At 51.0% G+C, this 13610-nt stretch overlaps 1 protein-coding gene and 1 long non-coding RNA gene across 3 annotated transcripts; one reads left to right on the forward strand and one right to left on the reverse strand.

Annotated features, from left to right (window-relative positions):
• The first annotated feature begins 52 nt into the window (after positions 1-52).
• On the forward strand, positions 53-9804 carry SCARF1 (scavenger receptor class F member 1). 2 transcript variants are annotated; one of them, XM_016138932.2, is made up of 11 exons: positions 57-582; positions 933-994; positions 1233-1334; positions 2242-2767; positions 3946-4164; positions 4576-4704; positions 5501-5604; positions 6075-6195; positions 7469-7590; positions 7673-7819; positions 8462-9804. In XM_016138932.2, the coding sequence occupies exons 1-11, from the start codon at positions 482-484 to the stop codon at positions 9319-9321; spliced, it is 2493 nt and encodes an 830-aa protein (XP_015994418.2). In that variant the 5' UTR covers positions 57-481; the 3' UTR covers positions 9322-9804. The 2 variants fall into 2 exon arrangements, with proteins under 2 accessions (XP_015994419.2, XP_015994418.2); XM_016138933.2 differs by lacking the exon at positions 4576-4704 and having other exon boundaries at positions 53-582.
• Positions 9805-10368: 564 nt separating this feature from the next.
• Positions 10369-13511, reverse strand: LOC107507724. The gene is made up of 2 exons (XR_001596197.2): positions 13313-13511; positions 10369-11649 (listed from the first exon to the last, which is right to left on the reverse strand). It is a non-coding gene; the product is annotated as an uncharacterized LOC107507724 (long non-coding RNA).
• Between the last annotated feature and the right edge of the window lie 99 nt (positions 13512-13610).

Genomic DNA, 13610 nt, shown 5'->3' on the forward strand with positions numbered 1-13610 from the left:
GGAAACTGTTTCTTGTCTGTCTGTCAGTGATCTGCCCCTCACCCTGCCTGGCTCCGCCAGGAGCAAAAGCAGGCAGAGCCTCACAGGGTCTCCCTGGTCATCACTGAGTGGGGAGGCTTCCCTCAGCTTGGGCCTCACTGGAGAGTATGACCTAATGGAAAGTCATGGCTCTCCCCCCGACTCCAACCCCTCGGCTGTCTCCATACCCCAGGACCTACAGCTTCATCTTCCTGCCCCCTCCAGACTGAGCCCAGCCCCTTAAGCCCACACTCAGCATTTGACATTGGCCTTCCTTTCCTTTTTATTTCTCTGGTGTCTGGTCTTCCCAGCAACAGCCTGCCCGCCCTCTCAGGGAGGTACTTGGTGTCAGCCCGCCCCTCAGGCCTAGTTTCCTCAGGAAAAGCCTCAGGAGGAAACAAGGGAGGGGGTTGAAAGCTGTGGGGGCCAGACTAACTCAGGCCCTCTTACTGCACTGGCCGCCATGGTGCTGTGGCTACTGCTCCCACTGCTGCTGCTCTGGATTCAGGGGACACAGGAGTCTAAGCTGGATCCTAATGGGCAGCACGTCTGCAAGACCAACAGGTGGATCTGGGAGTCTGATGGAGGGTGGAAGCCGAACTAGTGTCGAAGTATGGGGAGGGAGGATGTGAGAGAAGAGGTCATGGGGCTGAAGGGTGCGGGATTTGTGGATAGCCTGGAGTGTGGTAGATAGTTAGGGCAGATCATGGGAAGTCCAGGGAAGGAGAGGGAAAGGGTTGGGGACACTGGGCTGTGACTCTTGGCTGGGCCTTCCTGGTGGGGCTGAGGTACCCTCCCATATCTCGGCCAGAGACAGTGATCCACCTATGGATCCTGGCTGTCCCATCCCCCACCCCGCCTCACCCCCACCCTCCCCACCCCACCATCCCCGCTGACCCCTCTCCACCCCACAGCTCCTCTGCTGAGCTCCAGTGCTGTCCAGGCTGGAGGCAGAAAGATCAAGAATGCACCATCCGTGAGTAGCCAGTACTGACCCTGAAGAGAAGGGAGGACAGCCCAGTGACCTTCCTACCTTCCTGGGGCCTATTTTCCCTCCTGAGCCTTGGAGCTCGGGTCCATCTTGTGACACCCACATCCCTCCCCAGTTCTAAGAGAACAGCTCTTGAGGGGCAGGACACTGGGAACCAGTGAAGGGCCAGAGTGTCCCCTGGTTGCATCCCCATTCCTTCAGACCTGGGTGGGGTGTTTTTCAGCCATCTGTGAGGGGACTGACGCCTGCCAGGAAGATGAGGTATGCGTGAAACCAGGCCTCTGTCGATGTAAACCTGGATTCTTCGGGTTCCAGTGTAAATCCCGTGAGTCCTGAGTCTTGCCAGGGGAATGATGTTGCTGGGCAGAATTGGGGCTGGGGGGGACTGAGAGGCAAAGCAGGTAGGAATGTAATCTTAGAACAGGGCCAGAACCTCTCTAAGCTTCATTTGAGGAAATTGAGGCTCAGAGACAGGAAGTGACACACTCCTGAAAGATGCCCCAAGTCAGCTGGTTTTTACCAGTATCCACAAAGCAGTACCCACAGGTTTAGTTCTGGTCCCTTCATCTTTCTTTTCAACTTCTCAGAAAAGATGCTAGTGATTCCTGAATACATTCTCAGTCTCCCTCACATATATATACCTTATACATGTGTGGAGAGTGGAAGGAGGGCCCTGGCAAGCCTATCTTCCCTCTCTACAAGAAAAAAGGGGCATGGGAAAGGGGTTGGTGGGCAGAATAGCTGGAGGGCAGCCACTAAGAACCAGGGTTGAGAGGAGACACTGAGGGGGAAATGTGGCTTCTCCTGTGACCCTAATGGGCAGCATCCAGGCCTGCCAGGCCCAGCTCATCTCCAGCCCAGTGTGAGAACCCAATGAGAAGGAAGGCCATGAATGAAGTTGCTCCCCCCCCCACACACACACACACTTCTGTGTGACTCTGGGCAAGTCCTTTCCCACTTAAGATCTTTAAGTGTGTTCTGGAATGTGAAGTAGGAGACTGGGCCACTGCTAAGGGGTTTTGTAGTTCAGAGCTTGGTACGTGAAGTGAGCTTTGCCCTAGGAGGATAGGCTGCCAGATGTTCCAAGGGTTTCAGGCTTTCTTGGAGGGTGGGCCTGTATCCCCTCTTCCTTGTAGAAGGCGTGTAGCAGGGTTCCATGCCTGGCCCTGAGCTCGCTGACCGCGTTCTGTCTCTCCCCGCCCACCCACCCACCTCACCTCCTACCCCCGCAGGCTGCCCAGGCCAGTACTGGGGCCCTGACTGCCGAGAGAGCTGCGCCTGCTACCCGCATGGCCAGTGCGAGCCGGACACTGGTGTGTGCCACTGCCAAGCCGACCGCTGGGGCAGCCGCTGCGAGTTCGCGTGCGCCTGCAGCTCCCACGGACGTTGCGACCCCCAGACAGGCGCTTGCCGCTGCGAGCCCGGCTGGTGGTCGACTACGTGCCGCCGCCGGTGCCAGTGCAACCAAGGGGCGGTGCGATGCGATCAGGCCACGGGCTCCTGCCTGTGCGAGGCGGGCTGGTGGGGCCACCGCTGCAGTTTCAGATGCCCCTGCCACGGCTCACCTTGCGCGCAGGATTCGGGCCGTTGCACCTGTCTGCCAGGCTGGTGGGGCCCGGAGTGCCGGGACCGGTGTGAGTGCGTGCGCGGCCGCTGCAGCGCCACCTCAGGTCAGTGCGCGTGCCCGCCCGGCTTCAGCGGCGTGCGCTGCGAGCTGCTCTGCCCGGCGGGCCACTACGGGGCGCAGTGCCGCCACAGGTGAGCCGGGAGCGGGCGGGAGCACTGCGGGAGTGGTGCGGGCGGGGGAGAGGGCGACCCGCGCAGCAGGGGTAGAGGAGTAGGGGGTGCCAAGGGGGAACGGGAGGAGACAAGGGAATGTGAAGGACGGGCGCGGTGGTTTCCACAAAAATCTAAAAGAACGGGATGAAGGGAGGAGAAAAAGACCTTGATGACGCTAGTTCCAGCCTCGTCTACCCCTTTCATCGAATTGCTGTTAAACAACAAAAAACTAATATAGCCAACCATACTTAGAAACAGAGGGACTGAATCATGTGACAAAAACGATCCCTTTCAGAGTCAGTGGCTTTCCAACTTTGATCAACTCCATCTACAATAAATACGTTTTATATCCCACCTAACACACACATACACACACACATCCATGTATATAATCTATAAAACTGAAGTAAATCTTAACCAGACAACATATATTTATCTTGATTAATAATAATATACAAATATTATATATACATACTGTAATTTTTTTCTGCTGCTGCTGCTGATCAGCATCTGCTAAATCGATTATATAAACTTCTCTACTCCCCCACTAATGAATGTCTTATCAAACCGTATGATCCCAGATAATTAAATATTCGGAGAGAGAAACTTCAAGTAACTGTGAGAAATTAAGATAAACCTGATTGGAAAAGTTGCCAAGAGAATAGATCCTAAGAGGTCTCACAATGAAAAATGCATTTTTTTTTTTTGGTCTCTGTATGAGATAATGGATATTAACTATTTGTGGTAATCATTTCACAATATACACAAGTCAAGTCGTTATGCTGTACATCTTAAACGTATACAGTGTTACATATAAATTATATCAATAAAATGGGGAAAATTCAATGGTAAGATAAACTTGAAATTATAGTGGTGAAACAGACATTTTATGCTTTTGTTTTTATTCATTTTCATGTTAGGGGATTAATTACTGAGGCCCATCCCTGCCAGGCCTCAGGGACAGCAAGGGTGGGAGAGAGAAAGGGGAAGGGGTATGGGATGCTGGGCAGAAGAGAGGCAAAGGTTGAGATGGTGACTTGTTCACTCTGGCTGTGTGGGCAGCTTCTGGTGACCTGCTCTCCAGTGCCCCTGGAGCCCTGGGTGGGCACTCCTGCATCCATCCCCCAGTGTTTTCCATGAACTCTTTCTCTTCCCAGCTGTGGCCACTGCAAGCGGAATGAACCATGCTCTGCAGACACAGGCAGCTGTGAGTCCTGCGAGCCAGGCTGGAACGGGACTCAGTGTCACCAGCCCTGCCCACCTGGTACCTTTGGCGAGAGCTGCAGGCAGCAGTGCCCCCGCTGCTGGCTTGGAGAGGCCTGTCAGCCAGATACGGGGCACTGCCAGAGCTGTGACCCCGGCTGGCTGGGGCCCAGGTGAGGGGGCCGGTCTGCTCAGGATGGGGTGTACCTTCCTTCAGGAGCCTCACCCCAGATGCTCCCTCTGGGGTAGACAGCCCACACCAAACACACATTCACACTGCCCTCTGAGGCCTGCCACCTGGCAAAGACTGAAGGGAGAGAAATGGGTGCTGATGAGGCCCTGGGCAGTGTTCTCTTCCAGCTCCCCCACTACTCAGGTTCCTGCCTTCTTCTTTCTCCAGAGATCTCTAGTCTGTCACTTATTTGATTTAGCCCCAGCTTCAAGGCCCTATTTGCACTTGAGCTTCACCGCTGAGGACCCACAGTTGGGTCTCTAAGTCCAGAAGCATGGGGAAAAATGGGTAATGCCCCCCTATGGGGGCCAGTTCTGCTCTGTCCTCCATTCCAAGTCTTGCCTCATCTCAGCTGTGAAGACCCCTGCCCGAGTGGCACCTTTGGGAAGGGCTGTGGCTCGACCTGCCCAACCTGTGTTCAGGGGGCCTGTGATGCCATGACTGGTGAATGCGTCTGCAACGCTGGCTACTGGGGTCCCAGGTGAGGACTGGGGCTCTGACAAGGAAGCCAAGGCCTAGACCAGGCCTTTGTGCCATCTGTTTAACTTTCCTTCCTGAATTTCTTCACCTCCAAGATACCCAATCTGTATCCTCATAACTGGGAAGTTATTTCTCCTGTTGTGGGGTCCCTCCAAAGGTGGGTGGGAGTGAAGCTTAATCTAAAATGCCTGTCTCCCTATCTAGATGGGGAAGTTATTTACAGGTAGGGCTCCAAACTCCATTGTTGTTTCCCTAAGGTCTTCAGGTAGTAAAACATAATCCATGTCAGTGACTCCAGTGTCAGGTTTTCTACCTATGGGACAGAATGTAGAGGTCTCTCTCAAATGGGAGAGACTTCATTTTATAGAGAGGACTGAAGCCTAGAGTGTTAGGGGGAGGACTGGGCCTGGCTCAGACTTTCAGACCCTGAGGATATCTCTGGATGCCATTAGCATCTTGCTTATTTTACATTATTGCTGGGTGGGCAGGGGTGGGAATCATGAGAGGTTGACTCTGCCTGAGGGTTGTTACACCCTGGGTGGCTGGGGACCAAGGAGAAGCTTGTGGGTGGTCTCCCTGAAAGATGGGCTTAGGGGCTAAAGGGGGTCTTCCAAACACTGTTGGGGGTACTGAGAATATGGCTCAGGCTGGAGGAGTCTATTTGGGCTTCATCCAGGGAAGTCTGAGTGGTAGGGGTGGAGAGCAAGCAGTACCCAGAAACCTACCTTTCCCTGTCCCCTGCCCACCTCCATCCCTTCTCACCCAGCCTCCAGCCTGTCTCTCTTTGTCACCCACAGCTGCAACATTTCATGCCCATCTGGCTTCTATGGAAACAACTGCTCTGTTCCCTGTGAATGCCCAGAAGGACCCTGCCACCCTGTCTCTGGGGTTTGCCAGCTGGGTAAGATGGAAAGCAGTAACCAGGGAAAGACTGGCCCTTTACATGAGCTCCAGAAGCTTGTCACTTGCCAGCAAGGCTGAGCCCACTTCAGAGACATTCCCTATGCCTGAAATTTGTATGGATGCTTTGGGGCCCCCTGAAGGTGTGACAGAGCCCCTTCCCCCTGAGAAACCAGACTAACACCCAGAAAATGAGCAGATAGGGCTGGACACTGGGATATGCATCAGGCATGAGGACTGGGGGCAAGAGCCTTGTGGAAAAGGCCATGGACCATCAGGAGAAGAGAGAATAGCAGAGAAGCTGCCTGCCAGAGAGGGCCTCCATGCTGAGCAGAGTCTATATGTCTCAGAAGAGGGGGAGGGACCCACATATGGGAGACTTTGGGGTTGGGAAGGCAACTCAACTATAGATGAGACATATATGAGAGATAGGAGTGCCCTGAATATTTGACCATTGCTCACTCCCCTTAGGGTCTCACAGTCAGGATGCTGCCCTCATCGCTGGCATCCTTGTACCTCTGCTGCTGCTTCTCCTGGGTATTGCCTGCTGTGCCTGCTGCTGCTGGGCCAACCGGTTGGACCCCAAGGACAGGTGAACAGTGGCCTGTCCCTCTTCCCCACCTAAGCTCAGGCCGTGGGGTGGGAGCAAAGTAGCATCCAGTTTCCTTTTAGGGGTGGGGAAGGGCTAGCTTTGTCACAACCTTAGGTTAGAGCTAATGGGCTAGTTGGCAGTGGCTGTGGCCTAGAGGCACCAGGTAAGTTACCTGCCTTCCTCAGTAGCCTTCAATGAGAGTCATATGAGCTGGGGTACTGGGCACCAGGCTGGTGAAATGCAAACCCACAGCAGGGACCAGCGGTGGAGGGAGGGAAGGCAGAAGCAGCAAGCAGGGAGCAGAAGAGATCAGGCCTCACACCCCAGAAAGGAAAATGGCATAAAAGTCAGAGTAGTGGTTTAGAAGAGAATGTGGCTTTCCCAGAAAAGGGGAAAAGACAAAGCGTTTGGGGTTGTGGCCTGCTAGCAACCATTGCTCCCACAGAGCTTTACTCCTTTACAAAATCTCGTCACACTTTTCTGCTCACTGCAGCATGGAAGTTTGGAGTAGGGAATGTGGGAGCAGGAGGTTTAGCGGAGGACAGAGAGAGGACACTGACAAGGTGACTTGGCTAGTCACTGGCACTTACAAAGCCCCGGCCCTGCTTTCAGGACTCTTTGTCTGGTGCTTTCTTAGAGTTCACGCACTAATCCTTGAGCACATCATCCTATGTGCTGTGGGGCATTCACATATGAGCAGACCCAGTAGCCTGTCCCCTGGGGCATAGAGCATGGAGGGGGGAAGAAGCCTCTCACATGAGGATCAGGACATGTGCAAAGTCTGTCAGAGGAATGGTAATGAGTGAAGCAGTCACTTCCAACATGGGGGCAGAACCAAGGGCAGGCTTCCTAGAGGTAGTGCCGCTTCCAGAAAGCTAGGTGAGCTGGAACTCAGCTAGAGATGATGGCACATAGCTGCGTTTTGGGGAACCCCATCTGTGTGGGGTCCTAAAAAAAGCTCTGATAGATCAGGGTTGTTGTCCCATTTTACAGATGAGGTAACTGAGACCTGGAGCAAGGTAAAGTTTGGGCAGAGTTGCTTCCTAGATCTATTCGACTTTAGAGCCATGCTGCCCTCTGTGGCAGGCCCAAATCTCAGCCTCAATAGTGGATTTTACTCGGTGGTCATAGGGAGCCACTGAAGTAGACAGCTGCTTTGTCACCTTTCTTCCCTCACACTAACCCTGGAACTAGGACAGTCATGACGCTTTTCTCCTGCCACCCCTCTGCCCCAACCCGGATTCTCACATTGACCACCCTCCTTTGTCCTTAGGCCAGCAAAAGATGGAGCTGCTGTGTCCAGGGTGAAGCTCCAAGTCTGGGGGGCACTGACCAGTCTGGGTTCTGCACTGCCCTGCAGTTCCCTCAGCAGCCACAAGCTTCCCTGGGTGACAGGTAGGTGGGCGCTGAAGGTTGGAGGCTGGGATGGGACAAGGCTTCCCATTGGGCTCTGCACCTGACCTGGAGCCCCCTGCAGTCTCCCACCACGACCCGGAGATCCCCTTCAACCACAGCTTCATTGAACCGCCCTCTGCTGGCTGGGCCTCAGATGACTCCTTCTCTTCTGATTCTGAGTCTGGAGAGGAAGATGAGGGTCCTACCTACTGCGTGCCACCCCAAGAAGGTAGTCCCCCCAACAGCCCACTCAGCCCCTGAGCAGCCCTGCCCACCACAACTTCTTCTTTATTCCTTCAGCAGGCATGTATCAAACACCCATTCTGTGCCAGTCATTGTTCCTGGCTGGGGGACGCAGGAAGGAATGAAATAGATTCCTGTTCTCACCAAGCTTATAGTCTGGTGGGCAGTAATTACACACAGGACAGAGTGATATGTGCTTTGATGGGGGACATATAAGGGTGGACTATAATCCAGCCATGTCAGGGAAGATTGGGGTCGGGGAAGATGTCTCTGTGTTCGTGATATTGGAGTTGAGTCTAGCAGAATCAGGAGTTAGTCAAGTAAAAGTTAGGGAGAAGTGAAAATGGTTTTTCAGGAAGAGAGAACAGTGTACATAAGGGCCTGGATGTGAGAGGGACGTGGCTGTGTGGCATTAAAGGAATTTTACTTTGGTTAGAGTGTGGCATTAGGTCAAATTAGGGAGGGAGATGAGAAAAATATAGAAGTACTATCTACTGAAGAGGCCCTGCCCCTGCCTCTCTGCTTTCACACCTCTACCTTGCCTCATTTTTGAAGCCTCCCAGGTAAGCAAGATGGATTGGGGTGGCCTGCCTAGCTTTAGAATAAGCTCTTCTGTCTCCTCTTCCAGGGATGGTCCCTATGACCCAACCAGAGTCACCGGAGGCCAGTCTGGCTGGAGGTCCCTTCCCTCCCCCTGAGGATGCCTCCACACCATTTGTCATCCCACGCACTTCCAGCCTAGCACGGGCCAAGCGGCCATCAGTCTCCTTTGCTGAAGGCACCAAGTTTGCACCACAGAGTCGCCAAAGCTCAGGAGAGCTCTCTAGCCCACTCCGAAAGCCCAAGCGGCTCTCCCGGGGGGCCCAGCCAGGTCCTGAAAACCAGGAAGCCGAGGAGTCCATAGGCCCAGAGCAAGTAGAAAAGGACAAGGCCCTTCTTGGGGCAGCCAGCCCTAGGGATTCAGCCATTGGCCACCGCCGGCTCCCACCTGGTGGCCGGACAGTGGCTGAGCGTGTGGAAGCCATTGAGGGCAGTATCCAAGAGAGCTCAGGCTCTGTGACCACAATCTACATGTTGGCAGGAACACCTCGAGAATCTGATGGCCCTGTCCGATCTGTTCTCCGCCGTTTTGGTAGCTTCCAGAAAGGCCAGGCAGAGCCCAAGGTCAAGAGTGCCATCCCCAAGCCTCCACGCCGGGCCCTGAGTCGGAACAAGGGCAGTCCTGGGCTAGCCTCTGGTTCTGCCAGTCAGAGCCCTGGCTTGGCCCCGAATGAGGGGCTCACTGGGGCCTCAGAGCCTGTAGGAAGCAGGCCAGAGGAAGTGGCCAGGGGACTGGGGGATGGCATGGAGAGCTCAGGGAAGGCCCAGGAGCCAGACCCCCAGGTTGGCCCCCTAGAACAGGATCCCCAGAAGGTGGCTGATGAGGAAGGGCAGGAGGAGCCCCAGTATGAGAATGTTACCCCCATTTCTGGGCCACCAGAGCCCTGAGTACCGTGAATTTCGGGAGTGAGAGGACTATGGATGTGGGGAAGGCATCTGAACTAACCCTGTATCAGATTGTTTTGTGCTGGAAAAAGATCCCAGGGCCAGGGAAGACTTACTAGAGTCTCTGCCCTACCATGGGGAAATGTATAAGTTAGAGGCCAGTTGGCTCTGGGCCCTGGCAGTGATCCAGGAGTAGTCTGGAAGGCCTGGGCAGAGAGCCCACGGGATGGGATCAGGAAGGGGTAAGAGATGGCTGCAGGGACCTTTTCTCTGTTGTCCTGGACTCTGTTTGCCCCAAAAGGCTATTCTTTCCTTCATTTGCAACATGTTTTCCGAATGGGAAACAACCTAAATGTTTGATGATAAAAGATTGTTCAAAGGAATATTTCTTATGATAAGTTCCTAAACAACTATGAAAAATTGTATTGTGCAAGAATATTCAATGTGGGAGATATAGGAGAATGTTCATGCTATACTGTTAAGTATGAAAAGTAAGTTTTCTTTTTATAAATTTTATTTCTTTTTGCCTCAGCATACATGTGTAGAATTCTTCCATTTGTGTATATTTTGTGATTATTTTACAATTTTTTTTTTAAAGGATGCATGTGCATAAAGATTCAAGGGAAATGCATCAAATGACATTTTTTTTTTTTCCTGGAAGATAAGATTGTGGCTGATATTTATTTTCTTAAACTTTTATATAACTTGCAATTTTTCTACAGTGAATACTCTTTTTACTTTTCTTTCTAGACTGAATGTTAAAAATAAATAATACTAACATCACAGATATGTACAAAGTAAAAAATTAGATTTCCTTTCTCCCCAGAGGAGTCTGGGGGGCCAGGGAGGGGCCAGACTTACTTTTCACTGAATGCCTTTTGGTCTTGTTCTGAATTGTCCTCACATACTGGTGTTACCTAGTCAGGAAATAAAGAGTGGCTTCCCCTCTTATCCCAGTGCTCCGAGAGTCATCATGAACAGTTCAGATGCTTCCTTTCAGGTGTTTTTCTGTGCATACAAAAACAAAAACAAAAGAGCATACTGTTTCCCTTTTTTTTTTTTTTTTTTTACTTAACAATATATCCTGGATATCTTTCAGTGTCAGTAAATATAAAACTACCTCTTTTTATAAAAAATGGTTACATAGGATTCTATCACGTGGAAATAACACAGGTAATTTAAACCATCCCCTGCCTATGAGGATTTGGGTTGTTTCTAACTGTTTCGATACAGTAAATAATGCAGTGTACAACTTGGTCCATATTTCTTTTTGCACTTGTGCAAGTATTTTTGTAAAAGAGATTCTTAGAAGTGGAATTTTTGAGTTAGAACACTAAACATTTGTGTAGTTACTCCAAATTGCCCTCCAGAAAAGTCGTATGGTTTTGTATTCTCATAAATTATGGCAGTATCTATTTCCCCACACCAATCTGTTAAGTTAAAAATGGTATATTATTATTTTAGCACAATAAAAAATAATAACAGGTTAAAGCTTCTAAAAAAGTTAAAATTTTTGTACAGAGGTTTATGTTTGTTTGTTTTTTACCATCAAAAATGGTATTAAGATTTGTATTTTTATATTTATTCTAAGGTAGAGCTTCTTTTCGTATCTTTAATAGTTATTTATATTTTTTCATATGGATTATCCGGTTATTTTCTTTCTCCAATTTTCAGTTGAGGTATTCATCTTTTTTTCATGGATTTATAAGTACACACATATATATATCAAGAATATTATTTGCCTAGTTTGCGATTGGTCTTTTAATGCTGTTTATAGTTTCTTTTTTCTCTTTAGAAATTTAATTTTTTAATTTAGACAGTCTTTTTTGACTTCTGAGTTTCATGTCACGCTAAATGGAAAGGTCTTTTTTACTCTAAAATCAGAGAAATAATCTTCTTCCAACGCTTTAGTAATTTTATTTCTTTATGATTTGCCAGCAGTGCTGGTGTTGGAGCTTTAACATTCCTGTCAAAAAGACTGGGGGCGGGGAGGAACCAACAACCATAATTTCATTCAGATAGACCGGGATTTAAATCTTAGTTCTGACATACTTGTTTTGTGACTTTGGAAATGTTACTTAAAGCCTCAGTTTTTTCAACTGAAAAATGAGGATAATAGCCATCTCCCAGGATTGTTGTGGGGATTAAATGACACAAAGTATATAAAGCACCTAGTAAATTTTTAGCTTTAAATAAAGGATAATTATTATTGGCATTACCATCATTCTCCCAGCTTTGAATCCTTTGTCATTAGAAGCTGATACCTTTCACCCCTTTTCATTTGTTCATGTTTTTGTTCAACAAACTCATGTGTCCGCTTTGTGCTTATTTCTGTTGAATAAGACAGCTGAATAAGTTGAATAAGACAGTTTGTACGCCCAAAGAGGTCAGTCAATGAGAAAAGGGAGAAACAAAGAGGTACAGAGACAATTATAAAACTGCAATCAGTGGACAAAGATAGTCGAGAGTATTGTAGGGAGTGGTTAGGGAAGGCCTTCTGGAGCAGATGCTGTCCAAGAAGGGAGTGTTTGAGGGCTAAAGGTGAGAGAATAGCAAGTGCAATTCACAAATAATTCCATGTAACTGGACCATCTAGGACGAGGCAAGTCAATCAGCCAGCCTCCAGAGAGACAAGGAGACTGGTGGGGAGGAGCCTGTGTGGGTCAGCTTGGAGAACTTGAACTTTATCCTGAAGGACAAATGGTAAAGTTTCTGAATGATTTTAGCAGAGGTCAGATTTACATTTCCCATAGCTCACTTTGATGGAGTGGGGTGGAGAATTGGTAATGGTGCTATTATCAGTGGGTAGTGGTGCTATTATCTGAGAAAGAATGGGTGGAACAGTTTTAGGGGGAGAAAGCGAATTATTTTAGAGATGTGTTTGAAACAGTTTAGAGATATGTATGGAACAGCTAGCTGCCTGGAAACGGCCCTCAAGCAGGTTCTAGGAGGTGGGAGGGAAGGACTGAATTTTGTCAAATAGCAGTCGGAATTCTGTAAGTGGCTGAGTAACAGGGATGGGTAACTCAGCAAGGATCTCCCAAGCCGACAGCTGCAGGCATGGTCTGAGCGAGGTTGCCAGAGGCAGGTTCAGGGCGACAGGGGGCGCTCTCGGGCTGGGGGACATGGAGCAGAAGACTGCTGGGGCTCCGCAGCCCGAAGATGATGATAAGCCAGATCTAAGAGCGTGCCAGGGAGACCAAGCTGAATCTGGCAGACACCGAGAGTCCTCTGAGATTGGACTAGTGCCTCCAATTGGGGAGACAAAGCCGGGTTGCTGAACCTCCAGAGCCTGGGCTCCATCCGCCTGCCCTGGCACTTCCTCTAGGAAAGTCCAGCTTGCTTATCAGACTGGGAGCTGGGGCACTCCCGGCTCCATGCATACGCCTGGAGGCCTGACTTGTCCTTGCAGCTTGGCGCGGCCCACCAAGTCACCCTGAAGAGGGCCCTTACCTGAAGGAGACGCCCGGAAGGGCGGTGTAAGTGGAGCAAGACAGAGAGTATGGGGTGATCTACTTGGGCAGAGAACACCAAGAAGATCCGTTAGGGTAGGGGTTCCCCAAGGGAACAAGAGGGGGTCAGAATCTGGATAAGACAACAGATGAGACAGCATCCTAGGGGACAGACACGCCCCAAACGCCCACCTAGGGATCCCCGAGGGACACCTTCCATGGACGAGGCAGACAATACCCAAGAGAGAGACTGGTGAATCAGGAGAGCAGGGAAGAGGCACACCACGCCTGGACAGGGGTCTGAAGATCCGGAATGGGCAGACAGCGCCTGGATGTGGGACACTGTGGGCAGGAGAGTGAGAACTCGGAACACAAAGCCCGAAGCAGCCAGGTTGGCAGCACTACATGGGGAGGCAGTGGAGGCGGCTAGAGTGGAGCCAGAACATCAGGGCGTGGTGCCCAAGGCAGAGAAGAAGATGGGGACTACGTAGCGTGCCAGAGGAGAGAGGAGTGAGAGAACCGAGCCGGTGCGCGAGGAGTACCGACGTGCAGCTGGGGAAGTCCTGGGGGTGCCAGTATGCCGAGCCCGATACGCAACCCGGAGCAAGGCTTCGGAGTGGGGCTATGGAGAGACGATACAGCAATGCCTCCCGGGTTTCCGGCCGGGCTATGACTGCAGTTTAAGGTGGCAGAGCAGAGGCTCAGCCCACCGCCGCCCCCGGCACCCCCAGCTCCCTTGTTTGTCTCAAAGTCCGGCCGGAACCGGCTTCTGCTCGCCGCTGGCGGGCGGGTGCCTGCTCATTGGTCAACGCCTGTTTCCAGCTCCTACTCAGCCAATCA

The sequence above is a fragment of the Rousettus aegyptiacus genome, unplaced genomic scaffold (genome assembly GCF_014176215.1).
Source record: "Rousettus aegyptiacus isolate mRouAeg1 unplaced genomic scaffold, mRouAeg1.p scaffold_m13_p_6, whole genome shotgun sequence".
NCBI classification, from domain to species: Eukaryota; Metazoa; Chordata; class Mammalia; order Chiroptera; family Pteropodidae; genus Rousettus; species Rousettus aegyptiacus.

Excerpts from the sequence above, each read along its gene's own strand:
- SCARF1 (XM_016138932.2), top strand. The coding sequence starts at position 482 with ATGGTGCTGTGGCTACTGCTCCCACTGCTGCTGCTCTGGATTCAGGGG. Across the intron at positions 4,165-4,575 it reads CCCGGCTGGCTGGGGCCCAG|CTGTGAAGACCCCTGCCCGA; the intron begins GTGAGGGGGCCG and ends GCCTCATCTCAG. Across the intron at positions 7,820-8,461 it reads CTGCGTGCCACCCCAAGAAG|GGATGGTCCCTATGACCCAA; the intron begins GTAGTCCCCCCA and ends CTCCTCTTCCAG.